Genomic DNA, 27,960 nt, shown 5'->3' on the forward strand with positions numbered 1-27,960 from the left:
TATTTGCCGATAATAATCCCAACTTTAAAAATCATTACCAGCGGTCCCAACTTTCAACTATTTTTGTCTCAATGGTCATCCGTTAAAAAACACTTAACGCTGTCACGTTTTTTCCTGAGTTTCAAACGATGTTTTAGGGCTTTTGATCGGAATAACAAAACGATTCGACTAATGTAAAACTTATCTCGAAACGATGATTCAAATGACTTGATTTTTGTTAATTAGAATTTAGAAATTGAAACACCCGAATTGAGATATTGTTTCGTCGTCTGGATCACCGTTTCGAGATACATTTTACATCGGTCGACTCGTATCGTTCTTTCGATCAAAAGCCCTAAAACATCATTTTGAAACTCGGGAAAAAACGTAACGGCGTTAAGTGTTTTTTAACGGAGGACCATTGAGACAAAAATAGTTGAAAGTTGGGACCGTTGGTAGTGATTTTTAAAGTTAGGATTATTATCGGCCAATACAAAAAAGTTGGGATTATTTATTTCTAATTTTCCTTTAACAAAATGGTTTTACCCGTAGCCCATGGATAGGTAGAATGAATGAGTAGAGACATTAGACTAAGAATGAATTTAAGATTGTCACATCATCCTCATTATTTTCTTTTTATTAGTAAAGTTAGAAGTTAGATTAGATTCTTATTTCTTTCCTTCTTTCAGTGTCAGTTTCGATGCAAGTGACCAAGTATCAAATAAATACCCTACATTTATTTACGTAGATGATGCCACAAATTAAGTAAGAGCATTCATAATAAAAAGACATAGAAACATAAAAAAAACATGTTTACTTAGCTGTCACATCATAAAAATATCATTCTTTAAAAAACACTCAACCTACTCAATAAGAAATTTTAAAAACATCCAAAAACATTGTCACGTACATCATCACCACATTGTACATTTTTTTCTAGTTTTACCCAAAAACTTCTTCTAAAATAGGTCATAAGAATGATGTCCACGATAAATAAAAACTGATGACATATAAAAATATTTAAAAAGAATCCCTAAAAACTTCTTATTGTGGATGCTCTAAGTTTTGTAAACAAAGGCATTACTAAACTTTTTTATTGATCTTAAAACTAGTTACCTGCTGTGTTGTATACACTCCATATGGCCCTAAACAAGTCTAAAAGCGACCTAAATCATCCTATACTAGCTCTAATTAAGTCTAAAGTATGTCTAAACCCGCTGAAAATGATAGTTTTATACTATGTGCATCACCTAAAAATTACTTCACGTGCCTAGGCCTAAGTCTCATCCTATTGCCGTTAAGCACGCGTTGCGCATTCGACAAATGTGGGATGAACACGTATGATTGACACCTCTCCAAACTTATGTACATGTAATTGTAGAGGAAAGAGGATACACTTGTTTATAAAACCTGGAATAGGTACCATACTCTTAGTTGATCTCAATATGATCGCACTTTCAATTGAAAGTAAGACAAGCATTCAAGCTAAAACCAATGCTAGAGAGACTTAAGAAGTTACATGAACAAGCCAATGCAATGATTGTAGGCTATAGTGTATATAATTGCCTCAGGATCTTTATGAATTGTATTATAACTTTTATATTTAAGTATTTCGACCGGTCACTCAAATCTCAATCGGAATATTCAGAAAAATCATGCTACAATGTATATTTATATTATCAAAATTGTACCAAGTATGCCAAAGTTTGCATTTTATAGTTTGCGAACCATCACGACCTTATGTTGAAACGACACAACCAATTAACCTAATTACCATATATGTTGTTCGTTTGATGACTTTTGTCAAACCCATTTTATTATGAACGTCTAAGTCATACACCCTCTAAATCTATTATTAATTTTACACCTATATTCATCACGAGATAGATGTTCTTTTCCTTCGGTTCTTGCTTGATTGGTCACATATTACCAAAATGAATTGATCACCAACACTCAACAAAATCAAACCAATATCGATGGAAAACAACTTTTAAAATATAGATTCATCTTTATATACTTGCAGTAAAGAAACAAATTAGACCCAATAGTCCATCCATATATACTTTCAATAAGATTGTTACATAAATTCGCATATGTGTATTAAATTAAACATTTTGGAAATTACTTGCATGGTTTGGAGCCAAAAGACGGCAAATTTTGTTAAACCTTAGACAAGTGAATCAAGAACACCAAAAACGATATTGCATAAAACGTTTATGCTACTCTTTTCATTAATAAGAACAAGAACAAAATACTTTCTACCACACTAAAAATAAACCTTTTGATGGGTTTATATAACACATATAATTATAATCATACTTAAACTAGAAAACAACAATCATATTAGACTTCTACTTTATTTAATAATAAATAAAATATAACTATGACACCAAGTTATTCAACTTGGTCCATGAACTTTTGATCTCCACCAAACCGCCCTTGAGATCTTCCGTACCATCCTTATACTTTTCGTATTAACCATTTGGGTCCTTCAAGTTGGTACTGCACTAAGTTTTACACTCCCTCTCAATACCAACTACCATTGTTCCTCCAAGATCCTTCACACCTTGTAACGCTCGCACCTCTTTGAGCTTGATTTTTGGATTCGACTTTTTTACTCTACCATCAGGGTTCTTTTTTCTGTTGACAACTGAGCTAGTTTCGAGCTTACCACTGTTTAGAACTACATCACCCGGTTTCAGATAGGAAACAACTTTTGCTTTCTCAACTTCATGACCAACTATCATGGTACTCAAAGCAATTCTTCCATCTTCACTTAATGCATGCTCCCTCTCGAACTTAACTCCTTCATTTGATTGTTCATCGGATCGCCCGAACTATGCATGAACCTCATGCAAACTCCAACGTCAACTTTGTTGGTTTGTTGATCTTCAACGTTTTCTATTCCATCATCACAACACGTAACATGAGACGGAACTACCTCCTCGTGCACTTCATCCAACACGGTTTCTTTCTCATCTTTTGTTCGTTATTGTCACAGTTACGTTTTGATCAACCGTACCATCTTCTTCAACCACAATTTCCTCATCATTTAGACTCAAAATAACAATAGATGATTCCAAGGTTGCCTTCAACTGATTCGACTTTGACACTACTTCCTAATATGTCCACCAACAGGAGCCTACTTCGAACCATTCATCTACCAAGTTCGGCTTGAATTCAGTGTCAACTGCGTATTTTTCTTGAACCTCGGCCATATTAGCATCAACTTCCCACGGTTCTTCTTGTCTAACAACATCTGCATTACCTTCCTCCTTAGGTTCTCAACAATATTTTGCCATATGCCCTTTTTGTCCACAGTTATGGCACCTAAAAGGAAACTGCTTTGGTTGATACCTTGATTCCTTGTCTCAGTTCTCTTCATCCGATAAATCTTCTTCAGAATTGTCAACCCGACTCTTTCTGTTCCATTCTTTCTTTGTCGGTCGTTCAAGTTTCTCGTTCTCCCAGTACTTACTCTTGCCTTTCTCGCCATACCGGTTCTTATTTTTGTTGAACCGATGCTTCTCCTTCCTTCCGACATACAAGGCTTCGCTCTCGGTTTTAACTGACACACCGGTTAACTGTTTTGCCAAGGCTTCTTGTCCAGCAAGAATATTCTCGAACTCGGTTATACTTGGTTGGGTCGCCCACCCTTGGATAGCGGTAATAAAGCTATGATACTCCGGCCTTAAACCGTGGATGAGTATCCGCTTCATACTAGCATCGCTAACCCGAGACTATGGATCTACTTTTCCAATCTCGCGACAAAAGTTTTTAACTTTGCGAAAATATTGTGCGATCGGAAGATCAACTTGGGAAATCGTCATCAACTCACCTTCGACTAGTTGCAATCGAGCATCGTTTTTCTTCGGTGAATAAGGTCTCCAGCGTATCCCACGCTTGCTTTGGGTATTCGAGATCTTGCATGTGATCAAGAACATCATCATCAACCGTGTCTTGATGATAAACATCGCCCGACCCGCTTTCACCTGCCACTTCCCGACACTACCGTTAATGTTGTTCGCGGGTTGTCTCGTCACGGTACCGTTCGTTACCTGCCAAAAATCCTGACCTTGAAGATACGATTTGATGCATGTCGACCATTGTTTGTAGTTGCTTTGGTTTGACTTGAAATTCTGCCATCATTCTGGTTTCTTTGATTCATCAACAAATATAAAAAGCTTTTTGTTACACCTGACTTTCTGACTTCTATTTATGAGCAACCAATTCCAGTTGCAAGATGACGGCTGTAGCTTTTAATCTCACAAAATAATCACACAATTACAAATGAAAATAATCCATAACTTCAACATCTAATAATTTTATGGTAGCACAGAGATAAATACCACAAAAGTCACTTTTGGAATTTGACTTTCTTTTTACCACAAATCCCTAGAAAATGGGTGACGTAAATTTAGAATTGCAAACTTAACTTGATAATTGCAGTAGAATATTCTTCTGACGGCACACAAGATTTTTTTTAACACCACCTCTGCTCGATCGAATACGTACTGTGTATGAACCTCAATTATAGCCTCCCGTTTTCTCTTCGTAGCGATCTTGAACCGTATCTTGCATGCGATCGGTTTCTTGGCCTCTTATGTCTTTGATTGGAACTATTACTACAATAAAGACTTGCCACCGATCGGAAACACGAGCCTGGATCGTTAGGCTCTGATACCACTTGTTAAACCTTAGACAAGTGAATCAAGAACACCAAAGATGATATTGCGTGAAACGTTTATGCGACTCTTTTCATTAATAAGAACAAGAACAAAATACTTTGTACCACATTAAAAATAAACCTTTTGATGGATTTATATAACACCCACAATTATAATCATACTCAAACTAGAAAACAATAATCATACTAGACTTCTACTTTATTTAATAATAGACAAAATGACAAAAGACGTCCTTTACGTTTGACCCGATTTCCATTATACGTCCTTTAACGAAAGAAATAGCAAAAGGCATACATCATGTTTCAAATTCCTTTCACGTTACGTCCTTTGGCACTAACCCAGTTAATTTTTTCGTTAAATATAGTCATATACAAGGCACACGAGGGTAAATTTGTCTTTCTACCCTTTAAGGGACTGTTAGTGTGGATTCCATAAAGTTTGAGCCAAAAAAAATAAAAATAAAAATAAAAATAAAAATATTTAATATATATATATATACTCTCTCTCTCTCACACCCCAACAACCGGCCGGCCGTCCTTCACCTCCATCACCGCCATGGTCCTCCACCTCCATCGCTGCCACCGTCCTTCACCTCCATCACCGCCACCGTCCTTCACTTCCATCACCGTCACGCTCCTCCACCTCCATCGCCACCACCGTCCTTCACCTTCATCCCTTTCTATCTCTATCCCTTTCTACTCTCTCTCCTTCTATCTCTAAAATTCTCCATCTCTGATCCATATCCTTAACACCTTCACATCTCGGATCCATCAAAACCCTTCATACCTTACCTCCAGCAAAGAAACATCACCGTAACCATCGCCTACACCCCATTTTGAAACTGTACTGCCGGCGCCATCGTTTTCGTATTCACTGACACCACCATTGTTCCAGTATATCCCCACCCCTCCCTCCAGCGGCAACCACCACCACAAATCACAGATGCTTCTCTCCCTCTCACTCTAAAAACCCCCCAAATTGCAGGTATTTCTCTCTCTGAAGAGAACCCAAAATCTTAGATTTGGACTAATTTATCGGGGGTTTGAGGTTCCTATCTCTCATCTTCCTTTTTCTCTGCTCCAATCAATCTAGAACTCGAATGATTTGAAGATGATGGCTAGTTATGGAGAAGATGAAGATGGAGCCATTGACCCTAGTCGGAGACAGAAACCAAGTTGATTTTGGTAGACAAAGAGACACCCAACCCACTTCTCGGATCCGGGTCTTATATCGACCCGAACAACGGAACAACAGCTGATCCTCTTTTGCAGAAATATGGCCGCCGGCGTTAGGGAGGAGAGAGTGTGAGAGGGAGGGAGGAGAGATATGTGTGTGTGTGTGTGTATATATATATTAAATATTTATTTATCTTTATTTTTTTAAAGTATTTTCATCATAGCTCAAACTTTATGGAATCCACACAAACAGTCCCTTAATGGGTAGAAAGACAATTTACCCTCGTGTGCCTTGCACATGACTATATTTAACGAAAAAAATTAACTGGGTTAGTGCCAAAGGACGTAACGTGAAAGGAATTTGAAACATGATGTATGCCTTTTGCTATTTCTTTCATTAAATGACGTATAATGAAAATCGGGTCAAACGTAAATGACGTCTTTTGCCATTTTGTCTTAATAATAAATAAAAGATAACTATGACACCAAGTTATTCAACTTGGTCCATGAACTTTTGATCTCCACCAAACCGCCCCTTGAGATCTTCCGTACCACCCTTATTTTTTCGTATTGACCATTTGGATCCTTCAAGTTAGTATTACACCAAGTTTTATAAATTTCATTTTGCCACTACTAGAAGTGGAAAGCAAGGGGCATAAATCATAACTTTCCAGGATTGCCATTGAAAGTGATCCCGTGATAAGATTTCTTTCTTTTATCATTGGCAAAAATTCTTATACTAGAAAGTCTATCTTCTTGTTCCAGCTTTTATTTAGTTTTGTCTAGAGAATACCTTTCAAATCACATCTCCATATTAGGGGAATTCTTTCTTTCTTTTTTTTAAACGGCGACATTTTATAAACAACCCAGCCGAAGCGAGTAGCTAAGGCAAGGCAAAATAACAGATTTAACATAATTTACATAAGCATCAACAAAAATTAAAATTACACCAATGAGCCCCCAATCAAAAGAAACTAAATTGGACGTATTCTTCACCCAAATAAACGACTCCTTTATTTCGTTCATGTTTCTATAGCTTGGCATCTTCCTACCATTGAAGACCTCCTCATTATGTGCCAACTATAGTCTCCAAAGTGTCGTCTTAAATACCACCTCAATCACCTTCCTATGATTCATTGTGGCTCCATGTGTTTCCCCATATTTAAGCAAGCTCGTTACAGAGTCCAGCCTGTTTGGTAATGGAAATTCTTATTTTCTAAGAGGCGCTTGATAAATACAAATGTAAAGGAGCTTAGTCCCTATTTTCCTGAAATGTTCATTTTCCATGAAACAAATTTTGATAATTTTGGGTTGAAAGTTGTCTTTGAAACTTATTTCTTATCTCCTGGTTTCACATCATTAGACCAAAAACCATCCCTTAGTATTAAATCAGATAAATAAACACACATACAAACATATAATGACTATTCTAGCACTAAAATGGGATTTCTTGATTTCCCAAATAGCACTTGCAGTTTCAATAATCTTCGCTTCTGTTAAAAGTTAAAACATAAGATGCATAAAGTAGCTAACCTTTTCGTCTTTATATGATAACTTAAACTGAATCAAGTGAGCGCGTGCCACTAGCAGCCAATTATCTTTAATCTTTCGGCTTCACGTCTAGCCTCAAGGGCCTTGAAGTCAAGCATCTCGGCTTCAGCCTGTTTAAGCCTCACAATGCTTTCAAGCCCATTGGCTTGCTGTTTATTCTTCTGTCTCTCCATTTCAAGTGCTGCTAATTCCCGGAATTTGTCTTTGAGTTCTTGATCACACGCCTCGAGAGCTAAAAGTGCGTTTTTTGTGATGTTTATTGTCTCCTCTTCCACCATTTTCATCTTTTTAATTGCTTCTTGTATAACGTCTGCTATTCGGTTGAAAGCTTCTTGTGGAGTCATTGGTCTACCTTCCCAGCCTTCTTGATGCCTTGTGGGACTATTTGATGAATATACGATTTGTTAAAATTTAACAAGTCAAGTTTGAACTAAAATTTAAACTAGTGAACATATAAAAAGAATCCCTGACATCAAACAAGAATAAAATGAATTTTAACATATACATATTCTAATGGTTTTTCATGACAATGTCGACATGTATACCCACACATATTCACATATATTCGACTTGACATAAACATCAAGTCCTTTCAGTTTGGGTTGGTTAATGTTAGGTTATGGGATACCCTTAATCATAATCATAACCAATTAATTTGTTAATCAAATAATCTTAACCAGGGGAGGGTTTATGTACAAAATAATCTTAATATGAGAAGTAGGAAACAATACCAATCTAGCAAAAATAAAAACATAGAAACAATAACAACCGCAATACCAATCTATATAAGCAGTGTTTTATAATAACAAAATAATCGGAATCAGCAACAAAATAATAACACCAAATACTTATAACAACAAAAGAAAAAACCTAACAATAACAACAAAATATAAATCAATAAATAACTTATAACGTCCCATAATCGAAAACCGGCAAATACGAACAAAATATAGCAGCAAACACTTATATAAACAAACCTAATAATAACAGCAAATTGGTTCTCACTGTTTTCATGTTAAAAAGTATTTGTATTTGATCCTGATGCATATTAACCATAACCGTCGGTTAATCTCGGTTATTGTTCAATTTGGTTCGGTAGCGGTTAGGTTAACAGTTAAGGTTTGGTCACCCCTAATTCAAACCTTACCTCAAAACAAAACCCTAGTGCTGAACACACATTTCAATACCTGTTTTGGCATATTAGGAGCATGTTTGGGATTGCGTTGGAAAAATGCTTATTGGTTTATTGGTTTTTTCAAAAAGCCAGGATTTGTGGATTTGAAAAACTGCTTTTTAACCCTTACAAAAAGATATTAAGAAAGATTTTAGTGATTGCCAAACATATTTTAATTTATTGGCCTTTTGAAAATGCCAATAAGCCAATAAGCATTTTTCAAACTCAATTCCAAACATGCTCTATAACCTTTTTTTGACTACACGATTACACTCTCATTTCCTTAATTATACATGTCTCCAATCTAAAGTACATTCAAAAGATTAAAGGTGGAGATATTTACGGACATCTCAAGCACAAGTCAAAAGTTTGATAGATCGATCCATCGTCCAGGCGTAGATCACTGCTAAACAAAAAATAATCACCTTGGACGGAACCCACAAATTAAATAAATATATATATGTATGTATGTATGTATAATTTGTTAACTTTGGTCGAAAATATTACCGGCGGGCATTAATTTACCTAGGCCTATATATTTTGACCGACTATATCCCACATAATATCGCCGGTAACCACTTTCAACTTTGAATTTCCTACATAATCGTCTGCGAGTTTGTTTTATAGCTAGTGGGATTGTCGCGAATGAATTTTAAAGTTTCATTTGGACGTTCGGTATGTTCTATTAGTATTTTATTTACGTTTTATAACCATTAAAAAGGGGTGCATTTAAAGCAACCACGGGAGTTAGGAAAATTAGTAAGAAAAGAACTTTGTACCAATTTCTTTGAAAAATGTTGTGGTTGGTGATGATCTTGCACCCCAATTTCAATTTAGTTTTTATTTGAAGGATTCTCATTGTCTTCGGGGAAAATTCAACTGTGGGTCTTACAACTATCATGTGTTAAATCCAATGACGTTGGCATGCATCCTCTTTCATTTTTTCTTAACGGCGTTTAAACCACCTATAATATCTGAGTGAGCTTTCCTGAAACAGGATGTCAACAATTCATACTGATTTTTGACGTTCCAGGACTGATTCACATAAGAACACAATACCTGGGGGTGTCAATCGTGTCGGATTGGCGGGTTATTGGGTTAATAGGTTTCGGGTTGGTGGGTTGGCGTGTCGAGATTCTTCAACCCTAACCCAACCCATATATTTATTCGTGTCGGGTCGTGTCGACCCATTTAAATTCGTGTCGTGTTCGGGTTGTGTTTCGGGTCAACCCATTTTACGTTCATTTACAAATATGATTAATATCTAGTGGCTTAATATTAACCTAAACAATCAATTACTCTTATTCATATAAAACATTTTAACAATTTTGTGATAGATCTAATTGTTTTTGTCAATTTATCTCTCATTTTCAATTAACAAACTTAGGTTCACATGTTTTACTTAAGATAAGAATAAACGAGTGGAGATAATAAGAGAATAGATGGTTAAGACTAATAAAATATAAATAATGGAAGTGAAGAGTGGACAAAAATATTTAAAAAATAATTAATTTAATTTATAAAAATTAATAGATATATGAAAAATTATAAATCAAAGTATTTAACTTTAAAATTTAACACTTCTCATCTCTAAAATCAAAATATTAACTTTTATAAAATTTTTAAACGGGTTAACAGGTCAACCCATTTTTTGACGGGTCAGGTTCGGGTTGACCCATTTTTTAGATGGGTTGGGTTCGGGTTGACCTATTTAAGAAAACGGGTCATGTCAGCCGACCCAAAACCTATATTTTTTCGTGTCGGGTTTCGGGTCGTGTCCGGATTTGACAGCCCTAACAATACCAATGTGAGAACTCCATTGAATCAAGTTTCAAACATGTGACTATAAGATCTTAAGCCTTAACCATCACCCTATGCAATTAGACGAGAAGGCCAGCGGCATGCATCTTTCTTGCAAGTCCTTTAAAGTCGCAACGTGCCAGCTAATTTATCTAAATTATGGCCTGGGCCTTGGTGGGCACAAGCCGACATGAACGTTTTTGTAAAGACAATTGAATTAAGCATCCGTCTCTTTTCGTGGAGGTCCCCACATCCTAATACTTAATTACCAGTTACTTTCATTGTACCTGCTCGCTTTTGAAGTTTGTATTATATGTAGGTCTAATTGTAACATACTAAGATTCCTGAACCTTGAACCCTTTAATGAGTCATTTTATATTATGGCAGAATGACTTTTTGACAGGTCATAACATCAATAAAGACTTGTTCAAATCCATTATTTCGATGGGAAGCTTCATGTCACCCCTTAAAATTATGCTTATAAATTATGACCTGGTTGAAATCTTTTCCAAGGTACGCACTTCCAAATTCTCTTTCTTTCTTGAATAATGTTTTGTATTTTTATGTGTTCATATTAATGTTGAAGTGTTATATTTCCTAAGCTTGAATCATGCATTATTAGTTTCTATTTTCCACTTTTATGATTTTGGGGTGTTCAGCATGAGATCCTTGCAGGGTAGACAGGATGGAATTATGAAATTAAAGTGACCCATATATCCCAAAAGAAATTATAATAATTTGAATAGAAAATACATGGTTTTTGATCCTCTAGCATCTGATTTGAAGTAACGTACTAGGTGTATTTATTGAAAAACTATAGTCTTAAATCAAAAGCATTCAATAGTACATCAAGGTGCAACTTGAGTTCTTGTCATGTAACTTGGATAATAATAAATCAGATATATCGATTTATCATAATACTGGTTTAAGGAAATGCAAGATTTTCATAGACGCTAGTGTAACAATCTCGGTGAATCCCACATGGAAATGGGAGATGTTGGTCTGCATGCACGCCTCAATACTACCAACAAGTTTTCAAACCATTGGCCGTGGATGAGAGAAAAAGTTATAGTTAATCGTGCTTGGATGGGTAATCCAAGAATGGGACTTCACCCTGCCACCCAAGTAACCATAAAAAAGGTCATTAATCGGCTCCTGGTTGGCAAAAGAAACTATATTGGTTTGTAGGGTGGACCAATGTTAGCTGGCCAGTCACTCGTTGTTTAGGATGATGAGGCAAACATCATCAAATACAGTGAGTCCCTGATGGTGTTTGGGGACACTTCTTGATTAGAATAGCGTGGTCGGTCTCATAAGGATTTCAGATATTACAAAATCGATTTTGACACATTGATTGTGGATGAATTGGGAACTTCAAAGTTATGTGTGTACGTTTGGGTGGGGTAATTGAAGAATGGGTGATCTTTGTAAAGTCTCCAACCTGGTAGTTTAAAACAAAGCAGTGAAGTACCCGTAGGCCGTAGTGTGCAAAATGGACGATATTAGTTGGTATGAGTGGTTGAATTAATGTTATCGTGGCGTGTACTTTATGGCATCTAAACCTGACTTGACTTCATTGAATACCACACAATCACACATCTAGACCAATATGCACATACGAAGATATGACGTACTAATACATGAGATGAACACTTAAAAGGAAATACGACATAGGAAAGCACACGCACACATTTGTAAGTATCTCTCCTCTCTTGCTCTTTATTTTCTCTAAGCACACACATATACCATATGTCCATATACAATCTTGTGTTAAGAATACTGACTAGACCATAGATCACAATACTTTTATGAGAAAAAATATGTTACCATTTGAATCTTTATGTCTAAGGAGAGGAAATCAATATGTATAAAGCATATGAGTGTTTCAAGAGAAATCATAATTCTTAACTTTAGTGTGGCAGGGGATATTTTGAAGAAAAAAATAATAATAAACTCCACATCTAAAGAGGGAGGAACAAACTACAGAGCTTTTCAAGAGAAATAACAAGTTCATAATTATACATATGGTACAAAGATGCACAATAACAACTAATATAATGTCTTACAAAATCTATTGACAAACTCCTTGATGAACCATGAGATGCATTTTGCAATCCAATCAACAAGCCATGACATCACACCAACTAGAACACAACCAGTCCACAACTTCCAATTCAATGTTGGGCCATAACCAAGAATATCTTGTACCGCCACATAAATGGCATGCAAAACCATAAAAACGGTTATAACAGCCCAAAACTTTCTATGCTGATGAATACATCTGAAAAAGTTCATCTTTTGTATCTCCCTTGCAATGAATAAATTAAAGAACTGACATATAATAAAGATATTAGAAAGCACGGTATTCATGTTCTGACTTGAACCCACGATTCGGGGTCCTTTGGTTTGAATGATCACTAAGCATGTAAGCTGATACGAAACCTGCACGAGTATGTTTCTGGTCATGTGTGCAGTTATAAGTGATCTTCCACAACTAACCGGATCCAAGCTCACTGGTTTATCTGCTGATGCGTTTGTTAGCAACGCAAAACCACCAAGAAAAAGCACGGCTAAATTTACATATACAGCTTGAATTGTTGTTAAGGAAGCATCACCCCAAGCTGTAGTCTGAATTAAGCTTATCAGAGTGCTGCTAATGGTGGTGATTAGAACAGGCTGGAGAAAGCTTTGAATATTGTTAGAGATGCATTTTCCAGAATTAACCATGGTGCTTATCTCGGAAAAGCTCCAATCCCACATGATTATATCACTACTTTTTCTTGCCTTCTCGGAGCTCCGTCTTCCCATAGTTATACCTATGTCAGCTCCCATTAATGCAGGGACTTCATCTGTTTTTTGTCCAAGAAACACCACCACTTCACCTTTCTGCCTCAACGTCTCTACAAGGAGTAACTTATCAGATGAGAAGGCCTCGCCTAGAACTCGAATGTTGTTGACGATCTCAAGTCTCTCCTTATCTGAACAATCCCTGAAATCTTTTGCAGCAAACACTGAATTTTGTGGATCACTGCTGGTTATAAGTCCATATTGGAGGGCAAGATCTTTCAGGACTGGTAACTTTTTGTCGGAGACTATTATAATTTCTATTCCACATTCTTTGAGTGCCTTCACCTCTGCTTCTTTGGCTTTCATGTCCGTGTGTTTCAGGCCTAGTAAAGCTACTAGGACCCAGTCTTCAGCATCATGTGCTTGGTTATCTGTATGCTTGCAAGCTACTGCTGTTGTGGTCAGTTTATCTACACATTCCATCTTATCATTAGCTTGACCAAAGTCTCTTCTTACTTTGTCATTCATGGAAACTTTCTCCCCTTGAATATTATAGTAATGTGTGCACTTAATCATAATTTCATTCACTGGTTCATTCAAATGCAAGATCATCTTATCATTTTCTTCAGTTTGCTGTATTTGTTTCATTCTTTCCCTGTTTAACCCCAATTTACTATTGGCACCATGTGGATATGCATTATCCTTTGATGCGCCATTCCCATCACATAGTGCTTCAACAACATTGGGGGGTAGTGTTCTACCCTCACTAAATTCTCCTCCAATAAAGAGCTTTTGAACTTCGGTATCGTCCTCAGTGAATTCACTGAAAGCGTCTGTGCAGATTTTTGTAACTGATGCCATCTTTAAAATACCATGTGAATCTTGTTCAATGGCTTTACTAGACAGCGCCTTCTCATTCCAGTACACAATTGCTAATGAAACAACAAAAGGTACACCATCTATTAACCCAACCAGCGACACGCATAGTAGCTTTGTTAGAGCTTTGGTTGTGTACTTCGATTCTTTTATAATATTTTCGAAGGTATTTGAAAAGCTTCTAATCCCAGTTGGTTCAGCCATCGACTCTGGTCTGTAAGCATTATCATCGTCCATTTTTCCAATGGCATAGCGTAAAAATAACACGAGAATGATTAGAATACTGATAACGATCCGAATATAGTTCATGTAAACATTCAACTTGTCGAGCTGCCTTTCTAGTTTGAACCTTGTATTTGGATCATATGTACCATTTCTCCTCATCATATGCGTTGATGTAACAACCATCCGGGCATTCCCATTTATCACTCTTTCACCATATGACAAAAATGGCTTCTGTTTATTAGTTAGATAAGATTCAGATCCGTACCCGAGTTCTAGATCTTCACCATCTACAAACAAACCATCAGCCGGGACTTGACAGTCCTTTTTCAATAACAGAATATCACCATACACGAGCTCTGACTCGCTAATATCTTTAGTGTCACCTCCCCTTATAACATGGACTTCCCTCACACTCCCTTCTTCCAATTGTTGTTTTTGTAACTTCTTTTGTGCCCTTTGTTCTTTCCGGTACTTATGGATAGAAAGAAAGAGGACTTGAAGAACGATGGCTACGAGTACAACTGCCCCATCAATCCAACCATATTGTAGACCTTCTTCATCAATCTCAAATACGATTGATAGGGCTACAGCCAAGAAAAGAAGGAGAACAGTTTTCTTCTTGACTTCTTCCCATACCAAATGAAGGAATGTGCGCGTAGAAGCTCGATTTAGGGAGAGCTCCTGCTGTCGGTGAAGAGCTTCTTCGTGAGATATCCCTTTCTCCAAATCTGTACCAAGTGCATCTTGAACACCGGTTAAACCTCCGAACACTTGTAGGGTCTGGAAATTCTTCTGCAGCACAATCTTTGAGATGCTTTTGATTTGGATAAACTTTTCTGGTTGGCCAATAGTTATGTGGTGCTCAGGTGAAGCAGCCAAACTATCACTTGTTTCTGCAACTTCTGGCTTCTGCTCAGCGTTTAAAAATGATACAATACTATTAGATTAATTAAGAAGTTATACTAAGCCTATATATATATATATATTACTATGACGGAACATGAGCTTACTCTTTCAGCTGCACCAGAGTTGCCATGATGAACATGAGCACCAGCTACTGATGCTGCATGCGCTTTGAAGGCTATGATAGAACGCAGGACATTAGTAGCGGTTCTTATATTTTTCCCTAAATGCAAAGTTCTATCTTCTGTCATAAGCAATGGGGCAGCTTGATCTCCATCCACAAATTCAAAGGCTATCTCTTCCATGTTATTGCAACTAGCCTGTAAATAATGAAATTAATGTGTATGTTAAAATGCAGTCACACAAACACACACTAATATTTATAAATGGATTGAACAAATATCACTCATTAGATATTATGCATCTTTGCACCTTATGAAGGACCTTATAAGTTTTGAACTCTTAGCTTAGCTAGGTGATATATCAAAATGTTTCATTACGATGTATATAGGATTTATTCGTGTGCTAAGGTTATCTTTCTTATATACTCGTTATATACAAGATAAACTATTTTAATTAGAGTTCATGGCTCTAGATACATCTCATCAGCCCAAAACAGAAACCATTGGTCGGTGAACGCCACTGGAAGCGAAACTCTTTCTGGATTTCTCCCTGGTCCCTATTCTAATTTCTCTTTCTCATCAAGATCTCTTTTCCCCCATTTTGTTGATTTCGAGGTCATGTATATGCTGCTGCTCTAATTATATGGCCTTGCAATCTATTTGGAAATTAACATCATCCGATATTACATTCTTTTTTATTTCATAGTTAGAATCCTTGCTTAAACCCCCTCATGTCTGAGTGTCCAAATTAAACCTGTATATATTGTTCCAGTGCCTATGCCATGTGCAGGTTTTATTGTTTGGAAAGGCACTTGACATGTCTTAGTTGTGTACAATCACTTACAAATTAAAGTATTTCAATAGTACTTTCTGAATCATGATCATTAGATCATCCAAAAATAATCCATAAACAAGGGTGCATGTATTGTGTAAAACTGTACCAAAATTAGACCAAAGATCTTTCGTTTTATAAGGTATATATGTGTGAACCCTCGGATGGGCAAAAGGGAAATTGCACCAATTTTGACGTTATTTTACTAATCTCGTGAAAATAACGTTAAAAGTGGCGGAAGGTTAATCAGGCATCATGTGGTGGCGTTGATAGTCGAAAGACAAGGGTACATGCACCAATCGGCCGGTGTCCCGATGGTTGAGTGTTATGTGCCTTAGTTCAAGGCTTGATGCAAAACTACTATCGAGCCGGGGGTCTCACCGGAAGTAGCCTCTCTATTCCTACGGGGTAGAGGTAAGGCTGTCTACATCTTACCCTCCTCAGACCCTACCATAGCTTTGCTATTGGTGGGATATACTGAGTACGATGATGATGATGATGATCTTTCGTTTTATAGTTGGGGAACATCACGAAGTTTAGTTAGAACAATATAATGCTTAATGAAAGATCGTGCCACTTAGTGGTTAAAACGTAATGAAGTTTTTTTAGGAGAAATTAGGCATTGCGAATAAGCTAAGGGAAAAAAGATTGAGAGAGTTTCGACATAGGAACTATGGAAACTCTCACGATGGTGGGGAGGAGTAAAGGTACACCAAAACTGACATGTGATTAGCGGATTTGACATGATCTTGTTATAGTTACGCATATATAAGGACATGATAAGAGTTGTCGGAGATGTCGAATTAAGGTGCTGGACTTTTAGGGTTGTGTATAGATTTGTCTTGGATATGTGGGGCCTAGCATTACCTAAACTTTTATTCATCATAAACTTTTATTCATCTCTTTGAATTAAGGTGATGGTCTCTTTGCTCTATTATCTACACCATAGTTTATTTAACACTTTATGTTAGCATTAGTTTAATATACATTTATATAATAACAAAAGTGGGAGAACTTTGTATTATTCTTTTGTACATTGTGCATCCAAGTTTGTACCATGTAATATTCTTTATATAACTTTCATTTTTTGCTTTTGTTCCTAAACTTTTTCATAGTTTACAAATATGCCACAAAATATATTTTAGTTTTAGTCGTAAGTATTTTTCCACTTTCAACTTTGATGCTCTATACTTTTCATCTTTTACAATATTTTTGTTTAACGTTTACGCTTGAATTTAACGAGTTAACGCGCTGCAACGCATGTGTGTGGTTGAACGTTTTTATGTCCATTTTCCCGTTTAACAGCCAATCGCAACGCGTAGATGTTAAGTTAATTTAGTTATTTTTTTCTATATTTTATGTTTCGGTCTAATTTGTGTGGGTTACAATGCAATGAGCTTGTGGTTCAACGTTTTTACGTCTACTTTTTGTTCAGTTTTCTTAATGGTTAATGTTAGTTACTAGCTGCAGGAGAGGGGATGGTGAATAAAAGCGGTGATGGTGGTAACTTCATGCTTTCAAGTGGAGTGGATATGTAAATACACAGTTTCACACCTCCGCCGCAACACGGAGGTATAAATACTAGTTACTACTATTTTTGGTTGGGAAAATCTTCAAAATAGCCTAGTTTAACCAAATTTTTTTCAAAAATAGCCTAGGTTTAAAAAAACCCCAAAATAGCCTATTTTTTCTGTTGGATCAGACGGAATTTCAACACTATTCGACGAAATTTGTGGACCTTAAAAATCGCACCACGTGTCAACGTATTAATGGATCCGACGAAATTCATTAAAGAACCGTTGGATACGACAGAATTCATCATCTTCTACCTCTTAACCCCTAAACCTCCATAACCAACATCCATCTCCATGTATCTTATTTCTTCACAAAATCAAGCAAATCAATAGTCAAATCACTTAGTTTTTCAAAGAGAACACGACCATAGTGTTCAATTTCACTTTATAACTCAAAATAAAAAACACCCTAATTGAAAATCCAGTGTTCGACGGACAAATTAAACAGGCGAATCCGACGGAAGCATGAACTGAACCGTCAAATCTGACTGTTAATTATTACGTCGCCTAGAACACGAATTCATTGGATAGCTTAAAAAACGTCAAATATGCTGAAAATTTTGAATACGTGTCAACATCTGATAGGCTATACTAATCTGTCGAGTCAGTTCTTGTTTCTGTCGAATCCGACAGAAAAAATAGACTATATTGGAATTTTTTTGAAAACTTAAGCTATTTCTGAAAAAACTTGGTCAAAATAGACTATTTTAAGAATTTTTTCCTTTTGGTCTTGTTGTTTTGATTCCCTTAATAGCATATATGTTATACGGTTTACTATGCTATATTATACTACTAGGTTAGATCCCGTGTTACACACAGGTGAAAATATATAAAACTTCATATATATACACACACACACACACATATATATATATATGTATGTGTTATATATTTTAATGAATTGTAAACGGCAGATAATATAACATTATTAATATAAGGTATCATATTGTTGTTTTAGTTAAACAAATCCAACATACAAAGAAAAACAGAGATAAATAACAATTTAAAACATATTTCTAATTTATACCATGAAATAAAAAAAGACATATTAATTAAAACTTCATCATTAACTGAAATCATATGTTGTAAGCTATAAATCATAAACATGTAGATGCTGTAACATAAGTTGTGTGCTATAAAAATTATTTTTATTGAAATTATAAAACATATAAGTGCACAATATAAATAATGCTACAAATATGAATATAACAATGAGATATAACAATTATAATTTTGATTAAACCATTTAATAAAGCAACAAAAAAATCCAAACTTCGTGACTTAAACCACCATTTCAATCGAAACATTCATACATCCGGTCCAAACGTTCATAAATAATTTCCGAAAATCCAAAAAAAATAAAATAACAAAGTCTCAAAATTTTAGAAAATTACAATGAAGACAATTAATTGTCTTTGTTACTCAATAAATGGTGATTATAAGCATAGATTTTGAAACATTCTCCAACTTATGAGTAATGTTTAAAATTAAATTGTTTATTCGGTGGATAATTTATTTAAAAAAATTGTATACTTTGAATCCTATGTGGATAGCATGGTTAAATAACATGTGGAAAAGATATGTTTCTTTAATAGTATAGTAAGATAAGATGTAGATGTAACATAAGCTGTGCTATAAAAACTATTTTTATTGAAATTATAAAACATATAAATACACAACATAAGCTACAAATATGAATATAACAATGAGATATAACAATTATAATTTTGAATAAACCATTTAATAAAGCAACAATAAAATCCAAACTTTGTGACTTAAACGACCATTTCAATCGAAGCATCTATACATCTGGTCCAAACGTTCAAAAGTAAATAACAAAGTCTCAAAATTTTAGAAAATAACAATGAAGACAATTAATTGCCTTTGTTACTCAATAAATGGTGATTATAACCATAGATTTTGAAAGATTCTCCAACTTATGAGTAATGTTTAAAATTAAATTGTCTATTAGGTGGATAATTTATTTATAGAAATTGTATACTTAACATCCTATGTGGATAACCTAGTTAAATGACATGTGAAAAAGATATGTTACTTTAATAGTATAGTAAGATGCATATAGAAAGGTTTTTTTAGTAGTGGGACCAGCCTGTATATCTCATGATATAGTATTTGCTTTGAATGAGAGTTTACCACACACGTCTAGTTTTTTAAGTGTATATATATGCACTCAATAGCTTTTATCCCCTGTATTACCCGCAGGGGGGGGGGGTGTTATTTTACATTTTTTTGTTTCTAAGGTTTATATAAATTTTTGAATTTTAAGTTTATTTATTGTAAGGAAGTAAATAATATACTTAAGGTTTGATAATAAAAATGTGTCACAAATAAATGAGATGCTATATCTCGTTTAAAATCTATCTAGGTTTGGTGAGATCCATGACATGCTAAGCTTTTTTTACTATAAAATTGTTTCTTAATTATAAATAATATCCATTTTTTTAAATCAGATATTAATTTTTAGTATATTCCTATTTTATCAGATTTCCACATCAAATATTTGGTGAGGTTAATTTTTAATTTAATAAGATGTTATAACCCGTTTGAGGGCTATCTGGGTTTGGTGAGACCTATACCTGCAAATTCGGGTCAAAAGCATGAGAAACCTTAATTTACAAATACAACAATTTGGTGGCTTGAGAAATAGTAAAGAGCAACCAGAGAGCTTTTAAAGCTTTCGTTTATATATATTTAAGATAAGATTAAGATTTAAGATATATAGCATAAGCAAACGCAAAACCCCAATGCGCTCATAGTGAATATATTAGACATGGGGAAAATTCCCAAAATAGCCTTATTTTGGAAATAGATTCCAGTTTTATCCCCCAAGCTTAAGAATTCCAAAAATGGCCCTCCCTAACACATCTTTGACCATGTGTTAGGAAATTTAACGCGTCTTTGACGACATGTTAGCATAACACGTCGTCAAAGACGCGTTAGATTTCCTAACAAATGGTTATAGACGTTAACATGTCGTCAAAGACATGTTAGATTTCCTAGCACATTGTTAAAGATGAGTTAGGCCTCCAAATACGTAGTCAAAGATATGTTAACATCAAACACATAGTAAAAGATACGTTAGCTTTTTGTTTGTTTTTTTAATATTATATTTTTATAACTAGTTTTACTTATATTTGTTTTTTCTTTTATAACTTTTAATATATAAAAGTTTTATATTATTTCGAATATACCGACAAGAAATGTTTGCTTTTATCTACGTACCAACATAAATTTTATTTAAAACTGAGCGGGGTCAAATTTTATTGAACATTTCGATATGGATTTAGCACGGCTCGAGTTTGAGTAGGTTTATGTCAATCAGTAGGTAAAAGTAAGCATGTCTCGTCGGTATATTCGAAATAATATAAAACTTTTATATAATAAAAGTTATGAAAAAACAAATATAAGTAAAACTAGTTATAAAAATATAATATTAAAAAAAACAAAAGATTAACGCATCTTTGACTATATGTTTGATGCTAACATATCTTTGACTATGTGTTTGGAGGCACAACTCATCTTTAACCATGTGTTAGGAAATCTAACGCGTCTTTGACGACATGTTAGCGTCTTTAACCATGTGTTAGGAAATCTAACGCGTCTTTGATGACGTGTTATGCTAACATGTCGTCAAAGACGTGTTAGATTTCCTAACACATGGTCAAAGATGAGTTAGAGAGGGTCATTTTTGGAATTCTTAAGTTTGAAGGACAAAACTGGAATCTATTTACAAAATAAGGCTATTTTAGGAATCTATTTCCAAAATAAGTCTATTTTGGGAATTTTCCCCATGTCTAATATATTCACTATGCGTGCATTGGGGTTTTGCGTTTATTTATGCTTATATATCTTAAATCTTAATCTTATCTTAAATATATATATAAACAAAAGCTTTAAAAGCTCTCTGGTTGCTCCTTACTATTTCTCAAGCCATGGTCAAAGATGAGCATAAACAAACGCACATACTAAATATACTACTGCTAAACGAAAGCTTTAAAAGCTCTCGGTTTGACTTTTGATAAATCCTAACTTGGTTGCATCCAGATGAACCCTAACTTGGTTCCATCTCGTGTGTCTCTCTAGATTAACCCTAACTCGATTGCATCTCACATGTTCTATAATGTCTAGCCATATCTAGATTTATATAGACTAACCCTAACTTGTTAGCCAAGACATTACCACATATTAAAACCCATTACATCATTAACAAATCCCATGGGCCTAATAGGTCCAACCATGTCACCTACACGTGACTGGCCTATTAAGTTGGAAATTACGTCCAACAATCACCCCCCTAATTTCCGACTTGAAATAAGTTGTCTATGATCTTGACCTCGCCTTTCACAACCATTTTGGTCTTGATCTCCCGGAACTCTCCTTGATCCATGATTGTGTTCTTTCGGCTCTCCCAAACTCGACTACCTTTGTGACCCTGTTCCTTGACCATTCACTCGGTCGTATTCAAAAGTTCCAGTCTTCTAATTGAGCGAACAACAATCTTCCTTGATCTTCTTTTGTTCCCGGATCAAAACACGAACACATAATTCAAATCAAAACCTTGGTAAAAACATAACTCGTTCAACAAGTATAAAACGCACTTTGAATTAAACCCGCTTGTTCAACCCAAATCAGTTAACAAATCAATCCCGAACTACTTTTCAGAATCAAACTAGTTTGCTTACAAAAAGAACCATTAATTGCTAATCCAAGAAAATAAATCTTGGACTTGCCTTTTTCTTTGCGAGCCTCTGGCCACAAACCTTGACTTTTGTGTTTGCTCCTTTTCCTTACTTTGTAACCTTCTCAAACCTTAATAATCCAAAACAAATACGTTGACTTATATTACACCTTTTTCACAACTTGAAAAAGATTTCGACTAACCTGATTAGTGGAACCCTTCTGTTCTTTCTAATGTTTCTGTCGGATACACGAAAGAACAATGTCGTTGTCTTCCAGTCACCAAATCTCACCACGTCGCCGACCCTTGCCTTGATCGCCAACCCTCCTTTTCAGTTACGACTCGACCGAGCCTCCTTGTCAATCACAACTTTGATCGATATCTTGAGTCTTCGGTCTCCTCCTTATCATTCACCACCAATAGCGTAACCGATCTGATACCAATTCAAGTCCTGGATCGATAATCAAACACCAACTAAACGAATAACTTTAGTTTATATTAATCAGAAAATCGAACTCAAAAAACTGATTACAACTCTCAAACCCTAACTTGGTTTGACTCTTGATGAACACTAACTTGGTTGCATCCAGATGAACCCTAACTCTGTTACATCTCGTGTGTCTCTCTAGATGAACTCTAACTCAATTGCATCTCACACGTTCTATAATGCTTAGCCATATCTAGGCTTATATAGACTAACCCTAACTTATTAGACAAGACATTACCAAATATTAAAACCCATTACATCATTAACAAATCCCATGGGCCTAATAGGTCCAACTTTGTCACCTACACGTGACGGGCTTATTAAGTTGGAAATTACGTCCAACATTTTGAAGTAGGAGTTTTATGTCATTTATATTTCATTCTTGCATCTTTTTGTGTATACGAAACAACATAACGTAAGGATACATTTCATTTTCATAGGTTAATCAACAAGACAAATGAATGATAAGGATCTATTCATTCTTTTGTTTATTCTCCATTTCCTCTCCGTCTATTACCCATACCAAACAGAAACATAATGTATATACTACTTTTATATCCTTACTTTAGTGTATTCATGCTAGTTAATACACTATAGCATTACCTATAGATTATGAGAGCTTTGGAGTATTCATCTTTAACGACATGGATAGTAGAGTATTCTTTTTTAACGTATTGTTCCGCGGTTAGCTATTTTCCTACACTTTATTCTTCTATGATTTGTTGTGGCATTACAATTTTGATATGCGTGCATCCAGTTTTGATCTAATTATTCTTGTTCGATTTTGATCTAATTAAGTTACATTTGTTCACTTCAAAATTTTGTACACTTTCGATTTGGATTAAATTGTGTGAAATCATTTAAAACCATCATTATATAATTATATAAACAGGATTCAAAATTCAAATCAAATCACCTACATGATTAAAAAAATGTATTTCTAAAGATATACAGTGTTGTAAAAATCCCTAATAAAATTCTTCCGAATTACATCATCATCATCATCATCATCATCATCATCGTACTCAGTATATCCCACCAATAGCAAAGCTATGGTAGGGTCTGAGGAGGGTAAGATGTAGGCAGCCTTACCTCTACCCCATAGGGATAGAGAGGCTGCTTCCGGTGAGACCCCCGGCTCGATAGTAGTTTTGCATCAAGCCTTGGACATAAGGCACATAGCACTCAATCATCGGGACACCGGCTGATCGGTGCATGTACCCTTATCTTTCAGCTATCAACGCCACTACATGATGCCTGATTAACCGTCCGTCACTTTTAACGTTATTTTCACGAGATTAGTAAAATAACGTCAAAATTAGTGCAATTTCACTTTTGCCCACCCGAGGGTTCACACATATATACATCATATATGTGCGCACCGCAAGCAGGGCTATTCTTCCGAATTACATAGATCAAATAAAGTAGCAACCAACAAATTAATAATGAAAATTACATGATATATGTACGTAACTTCAACTCCCACATATATATATGACTCTATGAATTCAACTTCTTTGAATTATCACCTGAAATAAAAGATCCAAAGACTACAACTTTTAAATTCTTGTGATATATGTATTTGTACCTAGCTAGATGTGATATATATATATATATATATATATATAATATATATAGTGTGGTGATGACACACACACCTATGGGCATACGTGTGGATGCTGATTTGATGCTTTTACCTTTTGATCTTGTTTAGGGCACATATACATATCATGATTCATTGATCCAATATATATGCAGGTATAGTAGGGTTTGTGTATCATATATATTATATTGATCATGCGTTTACCTTAGTTTCATCTTGCTGATCAATGCTTTTGGATGAACAAACCCTGGAAAGTGATGGAGATCCGTGAGTACTAATTCCTTCAAGAAACATTTGTACAGACTGAACAACTAGTATTGCGGTATGTAATATTTGTGTTGCACCATGATTGCCCTCATGTGCAGGTGTTGACAGCAGCTGCATCTCCAGGTCCATAGGATCATGAACTTCTTGCATCATTTACTACAACTATATAATTATACACAGTATACAGATTGATTAATTAATTAATATATAAGTAGATCGAGAAAATCGATCAGAATAGTAGAAGCTTAGGGTTTACCAGAATTCTCCGATCAGCAAACACTAGCTGAAACCCACACAGAGATTCTTGGAAATATTGTTCTTGGACTTGTATTTTTTATAATGATAAAGACAACAAGTAGAATACCACACGCGGTTTGTTTCACGGAAAAAATATATTATTATTATTATATTTCACGGAAAAAATCATCAAGTTCAAAATATATTATTATTATTATTATATTTCACGGAAAAAATCATCAAGTTCAAGGATATTCAATGGCAGTATCTATGAAATTCTGTTAATTACTACAACACATTACACATTATAAATTATATATGGTATTTTCTAAATAAGAAGAACGGTAAATTAATAAAAAAAACTAAATATGGTAAATTTATGCCTGACTTGTAAGAATGTAAGTACATGTATATAAAGTAATTTTAGTAGTAATTATTCGTGGCCGCAAACTTTTTACACTTACATTTCATAAGTTAAAAATTGCCAATTGGGTATAGAACTTAGTACGAGAATTCACATCTATGGAGGCGAGGGCTATCAGAACATTGGTGTCGGTATAATATGATCTGTAGATATTTTGTCGTTATACAGGGTATTCGAATTAGAGTTATTTATTTTAATTATGGGTGCAAGCGAGCATAACCGAGCCAAACCCAAATCACCCAATTAAGCTTGATTTCAGCTTACTAATTAACTTAAGAAATATGAGTTCAGCCAACGAGTAATTATATGATTAATAAGGCTAGATGAGATTGAGCTTAGGTGAAGTTGCATGGCTAGAAAGTTTGCACACATAAATTTTTATTATTAATTTGTTTGAAATATAATAGTATAAATGGAAAAATAAATGGTTCAATCAAACAAACAAAAGGTAATAATTTATGAAGAGAATGTTTTTTAAAATAATTAAGTTAATTAATTTATAAAATATTTAAAAATTTATAAAATAAGGGAGCTAATAAAAAGAAAGAAAATCATACATGGTAAAAGAAAATAGGAAAAAATAGAAAGGAAAAAACCATTGTAAAATTTACATATTGACGGTTGACCTTTGGTGTAATGGGAAAATAGTTATTATTTATAAATAAAGTTAAAGTTGATAGTTAAAAGGACGTAATATGTTACTTTTCAAATAATGGACGTGTTGTGTAGCAAGCTTAGTTTAAAGATTATAAAACCTACAATTGGATTATAATCTAAATGACAATCTAAAGTTTTAATTATATTACTAACTGAAGCATTTCCACTTGGTATTACATGTCTTTTAGTTAAGCCACTTATATTTTCTATAATATTATAGAGATGTTCAATTAGAAAACCACTCAAATTAGCATTATTCTATATTTTGTAAAATTTTTATTTCTTTAAAGATCGATGAATTTCTTTCAAAGAATTCTAAATCATTCTAAAAAACAAAAAGATAAAACTCTCATGTATTTCTAACTGTAGATTTATTTCTTTTTTCGTATGAGAATTTTTAAAATACTTTAATTGACAAGAAAATAAAAAGGTTAAAATGGAAAAAAGATCAAAGATGATACTAGATAATTTATCTTATATATGTATATTCATCGGTCTTCGATAGAAAATAGTTTTTTCACCGTCAACATTTGGTTAAGTTGCTAGATTTCTATCCATAGGCCGTCTCACTAGTTTGGTTGCAATAAACTTGTCTTGTTTCACTAATGAGATTGTAATCATCTCTTATCATTTCAGTAATTTAAACAATCATAACATTTTATACGTAAAAAAAAAACTGTAAAAATGAGCATGTTGTTCTTTTTTAAATTGAATATAGTATTGTTATAGTTTTTTTTTAATTAAAAAAAATCGACATGTTACGTGATTACCAATGTCTGTCTTCACCGTTCCATCGCTTGAGCAACCTTTTAGTGTATACAAATGAGTGTGATCATACCTCTTCTAATGTTCTCGTGGATCTTTGATATTGATTAAGGAATGAGAGAGAGAGAGAGTTATAAGGTAACTATATCAGATAGAGAAGATGAATGGATTTGGATAGAGTAGAACTTCGGAAAGTTCACAGTGACGTCGATGAAACGGATATTGTTTAACACCACAGGTCCAAATGCCCATTTTCGTTATGGTATGGAATAACTGGGTCCCGAAGAAAGTAAATGTGTTCATGTGGAAGGCGGAGAAGGATAGAATCTCGACCCGGCTTGGTTTGAGCTACCGGAACATTCAAATTGAATCATGTGAATGTGGTCAACAAGAAACTACTGACTATCTTTTTACCTCATGCCAACTCGCTAATCAGCAGGGCCGTCTCCAAGAATTTATATGTCTCGGCCAAGTCGAAATCAAAAGGCCCATAGACCCTCACGAATAACGAACTAATATAAGTAAAAAAAATTTAGGCCTTATGTAAATGGTTTTTTGTTGGTTTAAACAATTAAATTTTTAAATGAGTTTACTTGGTTATGATTTAGGTTGTGTAAAAAACTTTTTGTATAAAAATAAGCTTAAAAGTGTCTCAAGTAAAACATTAAATATGCATATTTGTTTTTCATAAAAATATATATATATAAAAATTTTGTGCCCCAGAAAATTAAGTGCCCCGGCCGATCGCCCACGTCACCCTATGCCCCAGCCGACTCTGCTAATAAGGTTTGGAGTTTCATAAGTTCGTGGTGCAATATTCCTCCTATTCCGCTTTTATGGTTCGGGGCCTCCTTGGAATTCATAAAACTGTTCTGTTATGTAACAAAAAGAAGAAGGCTTTACTAGGAATTATAATGACGGTGTGCTGGTGCATTTGGAAAGCGAGCTAGAAACGAGGCTATTTTTGAAGATAAAGCGGTTGTGATTTCTAAATTCATGGAAGACATTAAATCTTTGGGTTTTCTTTAGATTAAAAATAGGCTGTCGTTCAAAGTTTTGAATTGGAAAGATTTGTGTAATTTTTCTTTGTAACTTAGTTTCTAGTTTGTTTTTGGCTCTAGCATCTTGCTAGTTT

At 34.7% G+C, this 27,960-nt stretch overlaps 1 protein-coding gene across 1 annotated transcript; it reads right to left on the minus strand.

The window, feature by feature from the left end:
• Positions 1–12,406: 12,406 nt before the first annotated feature.
• Positions 12,407–24,895, minus strand: LOC143625842 (calcium-transporting ATPase 12, plasma membrane-type-like). Its single transcript, XM_077096077.1, has 3 exons — positions 24,680–24,895; positions 15,266–15,478; positions 12,407–15,164 (listed from the first exon to the last, which is right to left on the minus strand). The coding sequence occupies exons 1-3, from the start codon at positions 24,893–24,895 to the stop codon at positions 12,417–12,419; spliced, it is 3,177 nt and encodes a 1,058-aa protein (XP_076952192.1). The 3' UTR covers positions 12,407–12,416.
• Between the last annotated feature and the right edge of the window lie 3,065 nt (positions 24,896–27,960).

This window comes from Bidens hawaiensis, unplaced genomic scaffold (assembly GCF_021521415.1).
Source record: "Bidens hawaiensis isolate Kalapana, Puna unplaced genomic scaffold, B.hawaiensis_p1.1 tig00004242_1, whole genome shotgun sequence".
Classification (NCBI taxonomy): Eukaryota; Viridiplantae; Streptophyta; class Magnoliopsida; order Asterales; family Asteraceae; genus Bidens; species Bidens hawaiensis.